The sequence below is a fragment of the Bos grunniens genome, chromosome 1, assembly GCF_055505025.1.
Source record: "Bos grunniens cultivar Pamir isolate PY7600 chromosome 1, Bosgru_T2T1.0, whole genome shotgun sequence".
Lineage (NCBI taxonomy): Eukaryota > Metazoa > Chordata > Mammalia > Artiodactyla > Bovidae > Bos > Bos grunniens.
The window spans coordinates 132,479,475-132,495,602 of record NC_141165.1 but is presented as its reverse complement, the minus strand read 5'-3'; the positions used below and the strand labels follow the sequence as shown (position 1 = coordinate 132,495,602).

General features: G+C 34.4%; 1 protein-coding gene across 21 annotated transcripts in view; it reads left to right on the top strand.

Moving 5' to 3' along the window:
• ROBO2 (roundabout guidance receptor 2) overlaps window positions 1–16,128 on the top strand; it is a 663,047-nt gene that overhangs the window by 567,864 nt on the left and 79,055 nt on the right. For all 21 annotated transcript variants that reach the window (XM_086411444.1, XM_086411574.1, XM_086411573.1 and 18 more), the window contains 3 exons: window positions 4,432–4,663; window positions 7,813–7,937; window positions 11,906–12,077. In XM_086411444.1, the coding sequence (XP_086267570.1) occupies window positions 4,432–4,663; window positions 7,813–7,937; window positions 11,906–12,077 (529 nt within the window). The remainder of the gene's footprint in view (window positions 1–4,431; window positions 4,664–7,812; window positions 7,938–11,905; window positions 12,078–16,128) is intronic.

Sequence of the window (16,128 nt, the reverse complement as noted above, 5' to 3'; positions counted from 1 at the left end):
TTATTTTGGTTTTGGCATACAATGGTTTCTATTTTTCTGCTCCCATGAAGGGACATAATGACCTCATCATTTTTCCAGTGGCACAGAAAGGGTATTATCTGCCAAGATCTCTTCCATCTTTCTGTAGCTTTGGCTCAATACAAAACTATTCAATAATAAAGCCAAGGAAATGCTTGTATTTTTAACACCAGATTTTTCCTCATTCTCCCCTGACAAAAGTCTTCTCTGCTTTATTCTGAGTTTTAAAGGGTTGCTTTTTTAAGCTGCTTCTAAATGTGGGGATTATTTGGGTAAAGAATCAAAGTCATTATGTTTACGAAGTTAATCACTTTAAAAGTCACAGAGTTTAAAAGAATCAATCAAAGTAGCTCAGAATTGTAGGTCAGCAGTCTGGATTCTTCCAGGAGAGGGACCTTGACATATTCATCTTTATATCCCAAGAAACGTGTTATTACTAGTCTACATATCTCTCCCTCATGAGCTTGAGTTTTGAGTCCAAAGTTCAAGTTTTCACTTCTGTTTTTCTCAGAGGAGAGCATTTATTATGAAATTCTTTTTCAATAACTGTCCATTGAATGATCAAATCAGTTGTCTTCATACATTTTATTTTTTTTCATTTTAAGAAAGAAAGTGTTTGACTATATCACAAATTCTCCATGAATTTGTATTTACACATAAGGTAAGTTATGTATTTGAGAAGTAAATTTAGTGAAATAAAGTTAGACTGGAGAGGGCATCTGTGACCAAAGAAATTATAATCAAATATTTCATGTCATATTTTCAACTTGCTAAATGTGTATGTTCTGTGAATTATCACATTGTTAGTACTTAAGTTTCAGGCATGTTGATGTTTGAGGAAAGAAATATATTCCCCAGCCCATGTATTTCAATTAGGGGTCAGCTGATGTAGTTTGTCAATAGTTGGCAGGATTCTGTTACCAAACACACAGGACGTTTGGACTGGAAAAACTATCTGCCTGTCCCACATGTCTAATCTCAAACCAACAAAATTTAGCAAACACTACTTTCTAAAATGACTGTTCTTATAAAGAGGGTGGGTAAAAATGATGAAAATGACTGTTTCACTAAGAAAGGAGCAATAAATCTCTTACTTTAAAGTCATTATTCTAGTTTGTGTGTATGAGTGTTTTGTTTTTATTCAAGGACAAGAATTACAGGTCGCTTGCCCCTTAAACGTCACAGCTATTGGAGTTGAAAGAGTATTTTGGCGAACTAGAATCTCAGAACTCAGTGAAACCCAGATCTGTTACTCAGCAGGCTAAAGCCACCAAAGGAAATTCACTCTGAATTTTCAGTATAAATGGAATTTTAAAAATGAAGTGATAGATATTAAATATCTTTGTTTAATCTTTTAATGAATGTACAGATTTGAGGGCCACAAATGGACTCCCTTTTTTAGTATATCCCTTACATAACAGTGCTCTATCATTGTGCAGCTCTAAAACTTGAAAAGTGCTTTATTATTTGTGTAAATTAAGTAAACTGAGACTCAGAACGTTTAAAAAGCTAAACCATCACTCAATTGAGATCTTATGACCTGAATATCGAGACTCCTTCACGTGTTCCTAAGACAATACTCTTATTCAGATTTCAGAAAATACCGATTTTTTTTTTTTTCAATTTAGTAAACCCATGGTTTTGTGGCCAAACTCTGATTATGGAGATGGTTTGTGTGTGTGTGAGCACTCAGTCATGTCTCACTCTTTGCAACCCCACGTTCTGTGGCCCACCAGGCTCCTCTGTCCGTGGGATTTTCCCAGAGACAGAGTGAGAATACTGGAGTGAGTTGCCATTTCCTCCTCCAGGGGATCTTCCTGACCCAGGGATCAAACCCTCATTCTCCTGCATCTCCTGAATTGCAGGCAGATTCTTTACCACTGAGGCACCTAGCAATCCCATCACAATTTATAATAGACTCTAAAAGAAAATCTTCCTTCTTTTAATTAGAATGTTAATAAAACTAGTGACAAGCATATGGTTTAACTTGAAAGTGACCGCTCGTCAAAAGGTTCACCAGAATCAGTGTTGTAGAACACGTAGGCATTAAAATCTCACCTGTTTTTAAACAGGTGATGTGCAGCGTTTTCACTTTTGCTTTCACCTGTAACAACAAACTTTCCTTCTGAAAAGAGTATAGAGCATGTATGTATAGCAGCCACACAAAATCAAGTCGAAGTATTTAGCTATTAAGTAGGCCATTACACCAGTGAAGGCAATATACACTGAAGTGAGCAAAGCAATGTTGTGCAGTAAACATTAGCTTCATAAAGTCCTAAAACACTTAATTAATGAAAACCAAACATGGATAAAACCAATTTACCCTGATTTACAGACTCCCTTCATCTGGAAACAGCTGCTTAATGTTCTTCTTAAAAACACAGCTTGCTTCTTTCAGTATTAACAAGCTATTATTGTGAGTTATGTCTTTCTTTCAGTATATAAATCCCCTTAAAGTGAATGCAGAAAAGTTTATAAAATGCAAGCTTAATGTTGTTTTAACATATGCCTCAGGGATTTTTTTTGAACATTGACAGTTATGATGAAAGGCATCTCTCTTTGTCTCTCATAAATTTAGCTTTTTGCATTTTAGTTTCCTTATTTTATAATGTCTAGAGAACTTCTGCTTTTTGATAAATATGTACTTTGGTATGAACACAAACTGGTAGCATGGATGAGGATTCAAAGATCGTGAGCTTTGGTATCAGAACTGAGCTTACTTTTCTTTGACATAGCCTCATACAAGTGTAGTACTAATTCCACAAATCTTTAAGAGTTAGAAAGCTGTCATGTGGGTGAAGGAATTCTTACTTGTTGAGACTCATCTGTGAAACCAGAATTAGCTATACTTAGAAACACACATGCTCACGCAAATCCAACTTTATGGATTTTTCTAGCATGGACATTCTACATACCAAAGACATAGCCCTTTGTCTTGCTGTATTTTGATTGAGGTTCTGTATTTGTACATTTTCTGTCTTCACTTAAAAAATATTTTAAAATGCTGCAACTAATAAAGAAATGCCAGAAGGTATTACATGAAAGAGTATCATTTGTGTTATTATGTGTTAACAGTTGGATACAGACATTTTTTAAAAAACTGAAATAGCCATTTCCATCATCACCTTCTTTATTTTCTCTCTTTTCTCAGCCTTCCTAAAATAGGGTTACTCCATCTCATCTCCATTGAATTTTACATTTTACTTGACAATGAAATATGTCAAGCTAAAGACTTCTTAGAATATGGCTATTAAACTATAGTATCTGGAATATTAATTGAAGAAGATACTGTGATAGTTATATTTAAGTCAAGCATTTCTAAAAATTAGCAGGACATTCAAATGTTGAAAAAGCTGAAAGTCCTTTTCTCCCTGAAATGAAACAGTGATAAAACTCCAATAAAAAGTGTTCAATAGATATAAAACAAGAACTTGTTTTTTGGATTTTTGATATTAGTTTTCCAGTTCAAATTTTCAGATTTTTATTAAAAACAGCTCTTTATCCTCTGTACCTCAGATGAATGAAAGAAAAAAGAAAGCTGTTAAAGTGTGCTAACAGTGGGACTATTGGAGGGCCTTGAAGTTGTTAACTTAATAAATGTCTTTTATTTAATATTTGTTAATCACTATAAACTTTTCATATGCTTTTAAAACAGGAGCTCTAGCTCCACAACTAAGTCTCTTTTATATGCTTCCTCCAGCCACAGGAATTTTACATACGCTGTTCCTACTTTTCTTCCTCCGTATAAATCTTACTTTCCATGCAGATCTCAGCACTTGTTCTTCTTCTGGGAAACTGTCTCCCTGATCAATCAACTTCTCTCCACTCTAGGCTTTCTTGTCTGCTAGCGCATCTCATTCATAACATCATAACAAACAAATATGATGTAACTTGCCCGTTGTTTGAGTGATCATGAGATAATTTCCACCTTCTACCTGAACTCTATGCACCAGGAGGCCAGGGACTGACTCTCCTTTCATTCTCCATTTTTATCCTCAGAGTTTAACAGAATAACTGACACCTCTAATGGGAACTCAGAAAATGGTTGAGTGAGTAAAGGTGTTAGTGAATGAACAAGGGGTGATAATGGAGATTTAAATAGCACACTACATATAAAACCACAAAAACGAGAACTGTTGAATACAGTAGAAGGACAAACAGATGACAAAGCTAGAAATATTGACAGGACTTTGTGCTAATCCAAAGAATTTGAATTAATTGTATCTTAACTACTATGAAGTATTTTAAACAGGGGATAATGTAGTTCCACTCTTCATTTTGGAAGTAACAACTTGGAATCATGTGAACTCAGAACTGAAAGAGGATGTTGGAAGCAGGGTGATGAATTAGAAAGACATGACATCGCTCGGACACTTCTATTTGGTTTCAAAAGCTTTTTGCTTTGTCTTGCAGGTTGATCGCCAACCCCAGTTTATTCAAGGCTACCGAGTGATGTATCGTCAGACTTCAGGCCTGCAGGCTACAACAGCGTGGCAGAATTTAGATGCCAAAGTCCCAACTGAGAGAAGTGCTGTCTTAGTCAATCTGAAAAAGGGGGTGACTTACGAAATTAAAGTTCGACCGTATTTTAATGAGTTCCAAGGAATGGATAGTGAATCTAAAACAGTTCGTACTACTGAAGAAGGTCAGTATTCAGATTTCTAACATGAACCAACCTTAAACCATAATGAAATCAACTTCTGTTGAAGTTCTAGTTTTATCATCTTCCTTAGAAGAGTACCAATAGAGAATTCTAAGAGTGAACCTGAGAAGTGTCTTTTTTCTTCTTTTATTCTGAGAAGTTCATAGAATCTAACAGCTCAAAAATTGTTAGTACAGGTTTGTGTGCCTGATGCACAGTGAGACCAAACAGACCAAAATATCGGAGTTCAGAGCAGAGAAAGGTTTATTGCAGGGCCGTGCAAGGAGATAGGTGGCTTATGCCTTAAAAAGCCTGACCTCCTCAAAAGTTTTCAGCAAGTCTAATACACAGTTTTCTTATTGGCTGATGGTGAGGTAATAGGGTGAAATCACAGGGGTTAATAATATCAGTCCTTAGACTCCAGTAGTCCTGGGGCTGTGTGCTCATGGTCCTCAAGCAGTTAACATCTTTCATTTTGTGGGGGCTTTTCCGCATCTCTATAACAACCCAGGAAATGTGCATCAAATACTGCTATCTAGGTACTTCAGAGAGGGGGACTAAAGCAGGGGATAAGGGGGAAGACATGTCCCAGGAAGGCACCACAGGGTCCTGTTTGGTTACAAACTGACATTCAAGTAATTTGAATTTTTCTTAAGGAAACATTAGCTTCAACTCTTGTTGGTCTGTACACTGGAATTTGATTATAATACTTTCCCTTTTTGTTTTCACACATGGCTTTAGCTCATTTAGCTTCATTAAAGGACAAGCTAATGGAAACTCAAGTACACAGGCTGTCCTTTGTCCCTCCTCTGTTTTTGGTGTAGTAAAGCATGACATTCCCTTTTATAAGCCTCCTTCCCCTTGAGCTCTGCCAGTCAGATTCATAATTTCTAATCCGGAAGGCCATTTGAATGTTTGCAATAGCATTCTTCTTAATGATGTCCCCTCTCCATTTCCCCTTGGTAACTTTTCTTGTTGCAGATAGTTTAAAATCAATCTGCGATGGACATAAAATTAATATAGTCTCAACTAGTCCATTTTCTAGTTTCCCCTTCCCTAAACTAGAAATTGGCAATGAATGGCATCATCAAAGTACAAAAAGTCATATGCAAAGTATAATAAATCCCCACCTTTTCTGCTTCTCTGCTAATTTTTATGTAAAAAGCCTTTTTTCTAAACATATTTTATATAAATCAGTATAAAAGCAGCCTTAAGAAAATATGTGTAGATTGTTCATGCTAACACACAGATATACATCTCCAACCAAAGAGCCTTTAAATTATATATATCTTATAATTAGCAATACAGAGAAAGGTTATCTTCACATTGGTTTACAGTGTGATATACTGACACGGGGAGAAGTGCATATTTTTAAAAGCATCATTAATTGTCCTTTACGATTTATAAAGAAAAAATTACTAAAATTTAATAATAGGATCTTTGTCTCCCATTAAATTTTGCTTTATGTGGAAAACATATAAACTAATGAGTGGGGTGGGTAAATTTCATACAGAATGCTATGTTTGAAGCACACTTCCAAAAATCAGTTTCACTGCAGTTAGACTTTTTCTCCGGAATAGACATTTGTCACCGTTAGATTTACGTTCATCTCCTTTTTCTGTGGCTCCTGAAGGGAACAAATGGGACTCAGCTGGGCTGTGTCTGGGAACGATGAGTGGGCTCTTTCACATCTGGGTAATAATTGACCTGTCAGGAAATAGGCACCGTGTTCTCGCCACGCCAGCAGTAAGGGAAATGAGAAACCAGTTCTCCAAAGTGTTACTTTTCAATAAAGTCTACCTAATGACTACAAAACCAGTAGGCAAACAGTTGGATTTATGTCATTGTGCCACATTTCAGACCAGCATTATCACATAGAGGAGTAATAAAGGGCAGTATTGTGGTAACGTGTCTGTGTGTGTTTTCTGCACGGACCATACTTCAGTGAAATGTGTTGTGATCATTTATCAAACACGGAAAACTTTATTGGTAAGCTTTTAAGTATCTTTTATGATTGAAGTGTACACATTTTCAAAGAACTAAATTATGTAGTTATGAAAACATTAATCTTATATGTAAAAATTCTTTCATACCTCAAAATTATATGACTTTTGCTTCAAGGGTTAGTACTTCGATTTGCTTTTTCAACTGTTGGCTTAAGCTCAGAGTTATACTGAGAATTGATGTTTTCCAGGAAAATTAGTATGACTTAGCTCTCAAATACACTGGATAGGAGATACTACTACTGTCCAAAATCAAGAATTATTTCTTATTCATCTTTTCTTTGTATAATTGTAATTAGTTATGGGAAAAACCATAAAGGAAGAGAATTGTAGGAAACTAAAATCTGTCCGTTTCATGATCCAACATGAACTGTTTTCATTAATATCTTCAGAGTTCCTTGCCCATCAATGTAAAATAAGTTTCAAATCTTAAATTATGAATCAGTTTACAACAATCAATTATGTTTCTCATTATGAGAACAAAACTGTCTTTTCTCTGTGTTGGTGAAATTTATAGCTATGTTTCTGTTTTTATGTATTAAACATAAACCAAAACAAAACAAAAAGATAGTAATGCTACTACTCAGAAATAATGGCTGGTCAAATTTTGGAATGCATCCTCTCAGAATACTTTTGATAGCAATGTTTTTGTTGTTGTTGTTTTGCTTATTTGTTTTACAAAAGAGGAGCCTGTTAGAGGCAGAAGAGTCAAGGTTCTAAAATCAGACATACCTGGTTCAAGTTCTCCCTCAGTTTGACTTAGATAAGTCTATTATAGTAGCTTTCCTTTTCCTTATCTGTAAAACTAAGATGCGTTGTTTTTTATTTCCTGTGAATTTTTTTGTGTGAGAATGTTATTTTTACTGTGAAAATTAAACCTTAGTCTTACCTCAGTTCTAGGCATATAGGAGACACAAACTCAAATGTTAACTGTTAAATTTATTGTTGAGGACATATCACTGTAGCTGTTTTATTTGCTTTAAATCTATCCATTATATTTAAAGGATTTTTTTTAACCGTTCACTGTTCATTCAGAACTACTAGAAACAAGACCCTCTTGCATCTTGTCTTTATATTCATATTCTATAAGCAGCATTAATGCACATTAAGACTTACAATTAGGGTTTATTCTAATGACTTCTTCTGCAGCCCCAAGTGCCCCTCCACAATCTGTCACTGTGCTGACTGTTGGAAGCCACAATAGCACAAGTATTAGTGTTTCCTGGGATCCTCCTCCTCCAGATCATCAGAATGGAATTATCCAGGAATACAAGGTAAGGCCTGGATGAAGAAGAAAGGTTCACAGATAAAACTTCCCAGAGAAGTCTCAGGGTTATGTGGATGGGAAGTATTTCTGGTGGCCTTCTTACTGAGTTTGAGTGTAAAGAAATATATGTTTGTGCGACTTGTAAAGAAGCAAATGCACAGAATTCATAGAACCTAAATCCAAGCTCACAAATAACACAGACTCAGTTGGACAAGTAAACCATAATAGTGCAGTGGTTATTTTTTATATATTTATATACACACACACACACACACACATATATATATATATGTATAATACACATATATATGTATAAATATATATATATATATAAATGTGGTTGCAGAACTTCAGGAATTTACAAAGATGGAGTAGAGGGTAGATAGTGAAGCCCTGTCCTAGAAACTGTCTTTATCTTTGTTAGACTTCTCTGTAATGGGATTACGTTGTTTAGTTTCTAAGTCGTGTTCCTCCGACTCTTTGCAATCCCATAGACTGTAGCCAGCCAGGCTCCTCTGTTCATGAGATTTTGCAGGCAAGAATACCAGAGTGGGTTACCGGTTCCTTTTCCAGAGGATCTTCCCAACCCAGGGATCGAACTCATCTCCTCCATTGACAAGCATTGGCAGGCTTTTGCAGGTGGATTCTTGCCACTGAGCTACCAGGGAAGACCACAGGCCTTAGGCAGCTATTTTTTAAATGTTTTCTCATAAAAAGATGCTTTGCGGGTTTATAGTGTTGCCTGGAGAATCCCAGGGATGGGGGAGCCTGGTGGGCTGCCATCTATGGGGTCGCACAGAGTCAGACATGACTGAAGGGACTTAGCAGCAGCAGCAGCAGTGTTGGGATAGAGATAGGAAGTACCATCTCCCACTCTAAATTCTTTTACCAAGTTCTTGAGGTTCTGGAAAATATTTCACTTAAGAGCTGCATGCTCAGTCTCTCAGTCGTGTCTGACTCTTTGCGACCCCCTGGACCCCTCCAGGCTCCTCTGTCCATGGGGATTCTCCAGGCAAGAATACTGGAGTGGGTTGCCACGCCCTCCTCTAGGCGATCTTCCCAACCCAAGGATTGAACCCAGGTCGCCCACATTGCAGGGGGATTCTTTACCATCTCAGGCACCAGAGCTTCCCAATCCAGGGATTGAACCTGCATCTTCTGCACTGGCAAGCAGATTCTTTACGACTAAGCCACCACGGAAGCCCTGAGAAAAGGGAGCCATTGAAAACACAAATTTTAGAAAGCTTTCATTTTTCAACTGATGAATTTGTTGCTATTTAGAAACAATATATCCATTGTTTCTTCACCATCATTTGAGAGACATCATTTGAGAAACGCAAGTTGTCTAACTTTGAGAAATGATTCTGATTAATTGTGATATGATTAGACCATATGGGTGAGTAAAACATATCATTAAACCTTGTAAAAATTCAAAACTCTAATTTTTTTTGCCATTAATAAATATTTGTAGAATTGTGACAATAATACACTAAGTAGATCTATTAGAAAAGAAAACTAGACACCCCACCTCACCCCAGAAATTCAAAGTTGGTGTGTGAAATTAAGCTGAATAATTTTATTCAAAACATTATTACTTCTAGGGAAAAAAATGTTAAAGTACAGTTTTCCTAAGTTAATGGTTAAGTTACTGAAGCAAATGGATTAAATTTGCATAAAATTTATTTTAAAATTATTGCCATCACTTTATAAAGAAATGTGTCTAAGAATATAAGAGTAAGTGCTTTTATAATAGCATAATTACATAAATTATGAAATTTTATAAGCATTAAGATACATTCATACTGGATGAAGCACAAGCTGGAATCAAGATTGCCCGGAGAAATATCAATAACCTCAGATATGCAGATGACACCACCCTTATGGCAGAAAGTAAAGAACTAAAGAGCCTCTTGATGAAAGTGAAAGAGAAGAGTGAAAAAGTTGGCTTAAAACTCAACATTCAGAAAACTAAGATCATGGCATCCAGTCCCATCACTTCATGGCAAATAGATGGGGAAACAGTGGCTGACTTTTTTTGGGGGGGCTCCAAAATCACTGCAGATGGTGATTGCAGCCATGAAATTAAAAGACTCTTATTCCTTGGAAGGAAAGTTTTGACCAACCTAGACAGCATCTTAAAAAGCAGGGACATTACTTTGTCAACAAAGGTCCATCTAGTCAAGGCTGTGGTTTTTCCAGTAGTCATGTATGGATGTGAGAATTGGACTGTAAAGAAAGCTGAGCACAGAAGAATTGATGCTTTTGAACTGTGGTGTTGGAGAAGACTCTTGAGAGTCCCTTGGACTTCAAGGAGATCCAACCAGTCTATCCTAAAGGAAATCAGTCCTGGGTGTTCATTGGAAGGACTGATGTTGAAGCTGAAACTCCAATACTTTGGCCACCTGATGCAAAGAGCTGACTCATTTGAAAAGACCCTGATGTTGGGAAAGATTGAAGATGGGAGGAGAAGGGGACAACAGAGGATGAGATGATTGGATGGCATCAGGGACTCAATGGACATGAGTTTGGGTAAACTCTGTGAGTTGGTGATGGACAGGGAGGCCTGGCGTGCTGCAGTTCATGGGATCGCAAAGAGTTGGACACAACTGAGCGACTGAACTGAACTAAGACACATTGTTTTAAAAGCAAAGAATTATCTACCTTGGTGTATGTGTCTGTGCTTTAATTAGTTTAGGATGTTACTTTTGTATCATCGAGGACTAAATATCTTCAATCCATTCATTTAAATATTTATTTTTTTCACAACATGATAATTTTTCATAAGTTGTAAATTTTCTCACTCATGAGTTTGTCCTGTTTTGGTACAAATGTGTATCTTTTGGTAAGGGTTAAATATTCCTCCATTAGTAACTTAGGTTTCATAGACTAAAAGAAGTCTGAAATTCAAAGTCATTATGTTAATTTAAAGAAAAAGTATCATTAATTTACCTATTTCAGAAACAAATTGTGGGTTTTCCTCCTTTTGTCTCCCCATGCAGATTATTAATTCTATATAATAGAAATATAAGTGTACACAGAATTTTTTACAACACATTTTACAAGCAGATTTTCACATCCCAAAAGAAAATATGACTTTAAATTTAATTCTTATTGGAAGTGCAAGCCTAGCATCCCTCACAGCAGTGTTTAAGGACTTCTCACCACTCTGTTCATTCTCATACATGTGTATGTGTGTGTAGATATGTTTTGATCAATATTAAGATTTATTACTGTCAATGTAAATATTGACTTTAATTTTACCTCAGTCAATACCTATAACTTTAGTCAGTTAATCTTGTTAACTACCTCTGTGTAAGTTAATATTTTCTTAAATGAAATATAAATTACTTAGATATGCACCTATATACTTCAGATACTACAACTCATAATCACCATATTTTAATAGATTATATGCATAGTAAATCTTGATAAATGAATTAACCAGAGGAATTTATGTGTTTTAATCCATACCTAAATACTGTTTGCAACCAAGGACCCCTTTCCAGACTTTGCAGAGATGTTGAGGAAATTGAATCACTGTTCTGTGAGCATTCAGTGTGTGGCGTTTTTTGGAGTTTTTTTGGCCACTCCAAATAATATGTGGGATTTTCGTTCCCCGACCAGTATCAAACCCATGACCCTGGCTCCCCAGTGGTAACAGGGATTCAACCACTGGACACCAAAGAAGTCCCAATATTCAGTGTTCCTTGTAAAATACAAAGGAATGCTGCAGTGTTTTAGTTTCTTTTATTTTTCCTTTAACACACACACATGTGCACAGACATGCACACATACAAATATACATAAACATATATATATATATAAACAGACTAAGTTAGGCATTCAAAAATGTCATTTACAAATAAGCCTAGAAAATAGACTGGTCACTACTGAAAAATGTAATCAATTATAATGAACTAATTACCAGAAAAGATAATTTTATATTCTTTTGGTATTCACTTTACATTTCTATAGATCTGGTGTCTGGGGAATGAAACACGATTCCACATCAACAAAACTGTGGATGCAGCCATTCGGTCTGTAATCATTGGTGGATTATTCCCAGGTATTCAGTACCGGGTAGAGGTTGCGGCTAGTACCAGTGCAGGAGTTGGAGTAAAAAGTGAGCCACAGCCAATAATAATTGGTGAGTACCAACCTACATAATCTGTGCTTTAAAATCAGTCAACTGGGAACAAGGTGGATTATTTTTTTGAATCTACATCCCAACAGTGGGTATTCGGTAAATAATGAGTAATCTGATACACACATCATATAGACAAATAGTTATGACTAGAGTTTCTAACAAGAAAGTTTAGCAATTGTTCATGCTCTTAGGATATCCACAAACTTCTTAAAATAATAATGATTAAGATTTTAAATGCTGAAAGTTGGTTTGAAAATTATTTTTAATCAATAGTTTCATTAGTAATTTTGATGCCTTTGAAATATAGTAGGAAATGAGGCAGTTATTGAAGAAGGGTGTTATGTTTCACATTTATATGCTTTTTCTTAGCTAGAGAAATGTCAAAAAATAAACAGAAACAGGCCAAAAGAAACTTTGTAATCCAAATAAACTATCCCAAAGAAGAAATCCCTATTCAGTCTACTAGCATCGTTATAGAAAATTGCTCCCTATCACCATGCATTATGTTTGACTTTTCTTGAAATATATATAAATGGAATTGTACAGAATATAGTATTTTGTGTCTGACTTTCTTCACTAAATGTAGTATTTTTGAGATTCTCACATATATGTATTATGCAATTCATACGTTTTGTTTCTGAGCAGTATTCAATTGTGTGAATGTATCATATTTTGTTTCTGTTTTTCTCTTGAGAAAATGTGTAAATTTTTAGGAGGATATATGTTTTTATTTCTTGTGGAGAATGACCTAGACGTAGAATTTCTGGGTAAAAGCACTGATGTATTTGAGTTTATAGGAAACTTAAGTATTTCTTCATACTGTATTTTGTACTCTCACTCAAAAAGAATATGACTCCCAATTTTTATACTGCCACACTGACATTTGATATTGCCATGTGTCATTATAGTCACTGCAGTGAGTTTAAGATTCCCCCGCTGTCATTTAACTTTAGTTTTCTGTGATGACTAATGATGTTGGGCAACTTCATGTGTTCTTATTGACCATTCACATGTTTTCTTTTGTAAAATCTCCAAGTCTTTGCTTTTTAGAAATGGTGCCCTTTGTCTTTCATTACTGATTGAGAGAAGTTATTTGTTCATTTTTGATATGTTTGCTGTCATAGATTTTTTTGTAAATATTGTCTCACAATCTATGGCTTTCTTATTCCTTTTCTTAATATCATCTTTTGGATGAGCAAAAGTTTTAAATGTACGTGATGTATAATTTATCAAAATTGTATTTCATGTTTAGTGCTTTCTAAGAAACTATGTCCTACATCTAGAGAGCAAATATTTTTTTCCAGAAGCTTTACAGTTTTAGATTGCATGCTTAGGTCTATAATTTGTCTTAAAGAAATTGCATGTGGTTAGAGGGTTGAGGTTTATTTGTATCCATATGTAAAACTAAAATACCTAGGCATAGTTCACTGAAAAAGCTTTCCTTTCCCCAGTTAGCTATATGTGTGCATCCATTCCGGATTCTCTATGTTGTTCCATTTATTTATATGTCTTCATAAGCGAAACCACTCTGTCTTGATTACTAATAGCTTATAGAAACTCTTGGAGTCAAATAATGTGAATACTGCATCATTTTCTTCTCCAAAATTGTTTTCACAGTTCCAGACCTTTTGCTTTTCCATATACTTCTCAAATCAGCATGTCAGTTTCTACAAAATTATATTGGAATTGTGATTGAAAATGCAGTGAATCTATATACCAAATTGAAAAGGATAACTATTTTAATAGTCTTTGTTTCTCTCTGAGAACATGATACACCTCTCTATTATATATCTTTATTTTCCTCAACAATATCTTGTAGTTTTCAGTGTATGACCTTAACATATGTTTTGTTAAAATTTTTCTGGAGTATCTAATGTTTTTTTACACTATTATTAGTGGATTTATAAAATTTCATTTTTCAACTATTTTATGTTATATAAAAATTTAATTTTATGTGTTATCCTTTTATCTTATGACCTTACTAACTTCTTCATTTATCTGTTTTAATAGTTTAATATTTTTTCTGAGTGTATTCATAAAATCACGTTTTCTTTCTTCTTATTTATGTTAATACGGTAAATTCTAGTGAAGATTCAAAGGTAAATAAACTTTATATTCCTGGAATAAATCCCACTTAGTCAGGACTTATATTATGCTTTTCACAGATGCTCCTGGATCTGATTTACTAGCATTTTTAAAGAACTTTGTGTCTACACTCATGAGGAATATTGATCAGTAGTTTTCCTCTAATGTCTTTGTCAGGTTTTGGAATCAGGAATGCTAGCTTTATGAGTTTGGAATATTCCTTCCTCCTCTACATTCTGTAAGAGTTTTGACAGACCTGGTACTATTTCTTCCTTAAATGCTTATAGAATTCAGTGATGATATCTGTGCCTAGGGTTTTCTCTGTCAATTATTTTTATTGTTATGAATTTATATTTATTCAATTTTTTTCTTCCCTGTTGGATGTGGTAAATGGATTTATAGTGTTTGCCCGTCAATGAAATTGTCTAATCTGTCTAAACTGTTGAGTTTATTATTAAATGTTTATTTGCCATATCACCTTATTTTTGTAATACCTTTAACTGTAATGTTTGAAAGATGAGCAGTAATGACTTCTCTTTTGTTCTTAAATACTGTGGATTGATGCTGTCTCTATTCTCCTTTTTCATTGCCCACCTACCCTCTCTCTCTTTTCACCCTCTCTCAAATTTGAATCTTGATAAGGATCTATCGATTTTATTAATACATTCAACATACAAAGTTTTGGCTTTGTTAGTTTTATTTTCTAATTAAGCAATTTCTGATATTCTTTCTTCTGTTTACAAAATTAAAAAAAGATTTAAAAAAATTAAGACAGAAATGATTGAGAATAAATCAATGATTTGGGGCTTTATTGTGAATATTTAAAGTTTTAAATTTTCCCCTGAACACTTATTCAGATAAATTTTACAAATTTGGTGTGTTGTGTTTCCATTTATCATTACGTTGAAAACATTTTTCAGTTTCTGTAAAAAATTTTGATTTTTGTAGAAGTTATTTGGAAATGTGTTATTAAATTTCCAAATGTTTTATTATTTTCCATATAGCTTTTTATTCATTTCTAATTTAATTTCACTGAGATCAGAAAGTATATTTTGCATAAACTTAGCTTTTTAAATATTTTATTTTATAGCCCAGAATTTCGCCTTAGTTAATGTTCCTTGTACATTTAAAAATTAGGTTCATTTGTATTTTTCTAATTTGGAATGGAATGTTCTAAAAATATCAGTCAAATCAGTTGGTAGTATTATTCAGGTCCTTACTTATTTTCTGTTTATTTATTTTTTTAATAATTAAGAAAGCCTGAAAATTCAGTATAATTATAGATTTGTATATTTCTCCTTTTTGTTTGTAAGTTTTTATTTCATGTATTTTGCCACTCTGTTTTAACTAAGTACATATTAGTATTGTTGTCTTAGTTAACTTATGCTTTTTCATTATGAAATGCCCCACTTTATTTCCTGCTGCTGCTACGGAGAAGGCAATGGCAACCCACTCCAGTACTCTTGCCTGGAAATTCCCATGGACGGAGGAGCCTGGTAGGCTGCAGTCCATGAGATTTTTTTGTCTTGGAACTTAATCTTTCTGATGTTACTACAGCCTTATAAATCTTTGTGTTTTTTTAATTTTTTATGTCCTTTAAACTCCTATATCTCTATTTAATGTACATTTCTATTATTTAAATTACATATTGTTCAGCTTTATTTTTTATCCAGTATGAAAATCTCTCGCTTTTAATTGGAGTATTTATTATCTTTGATGTGATCATCAATGTTTTGTAGCTTAGAACTGCCCTTTTCCTCTTTTTCTTTTTTTAATTGAATTTATTCTTATTTTTCCAAATTTGCTAATTTCTTTAGGATGAATAAGATAATTTTCTGTAGAATATTTTATACTCACTATTGTGATCTGATCTGATCTGATCTGATTGAACTATTAAGTATCCTTATTTTTGCAATGATTGCTCTAGGACTGGCCTAGAACACTGGAGTGGGTTGCCATTTCCTTT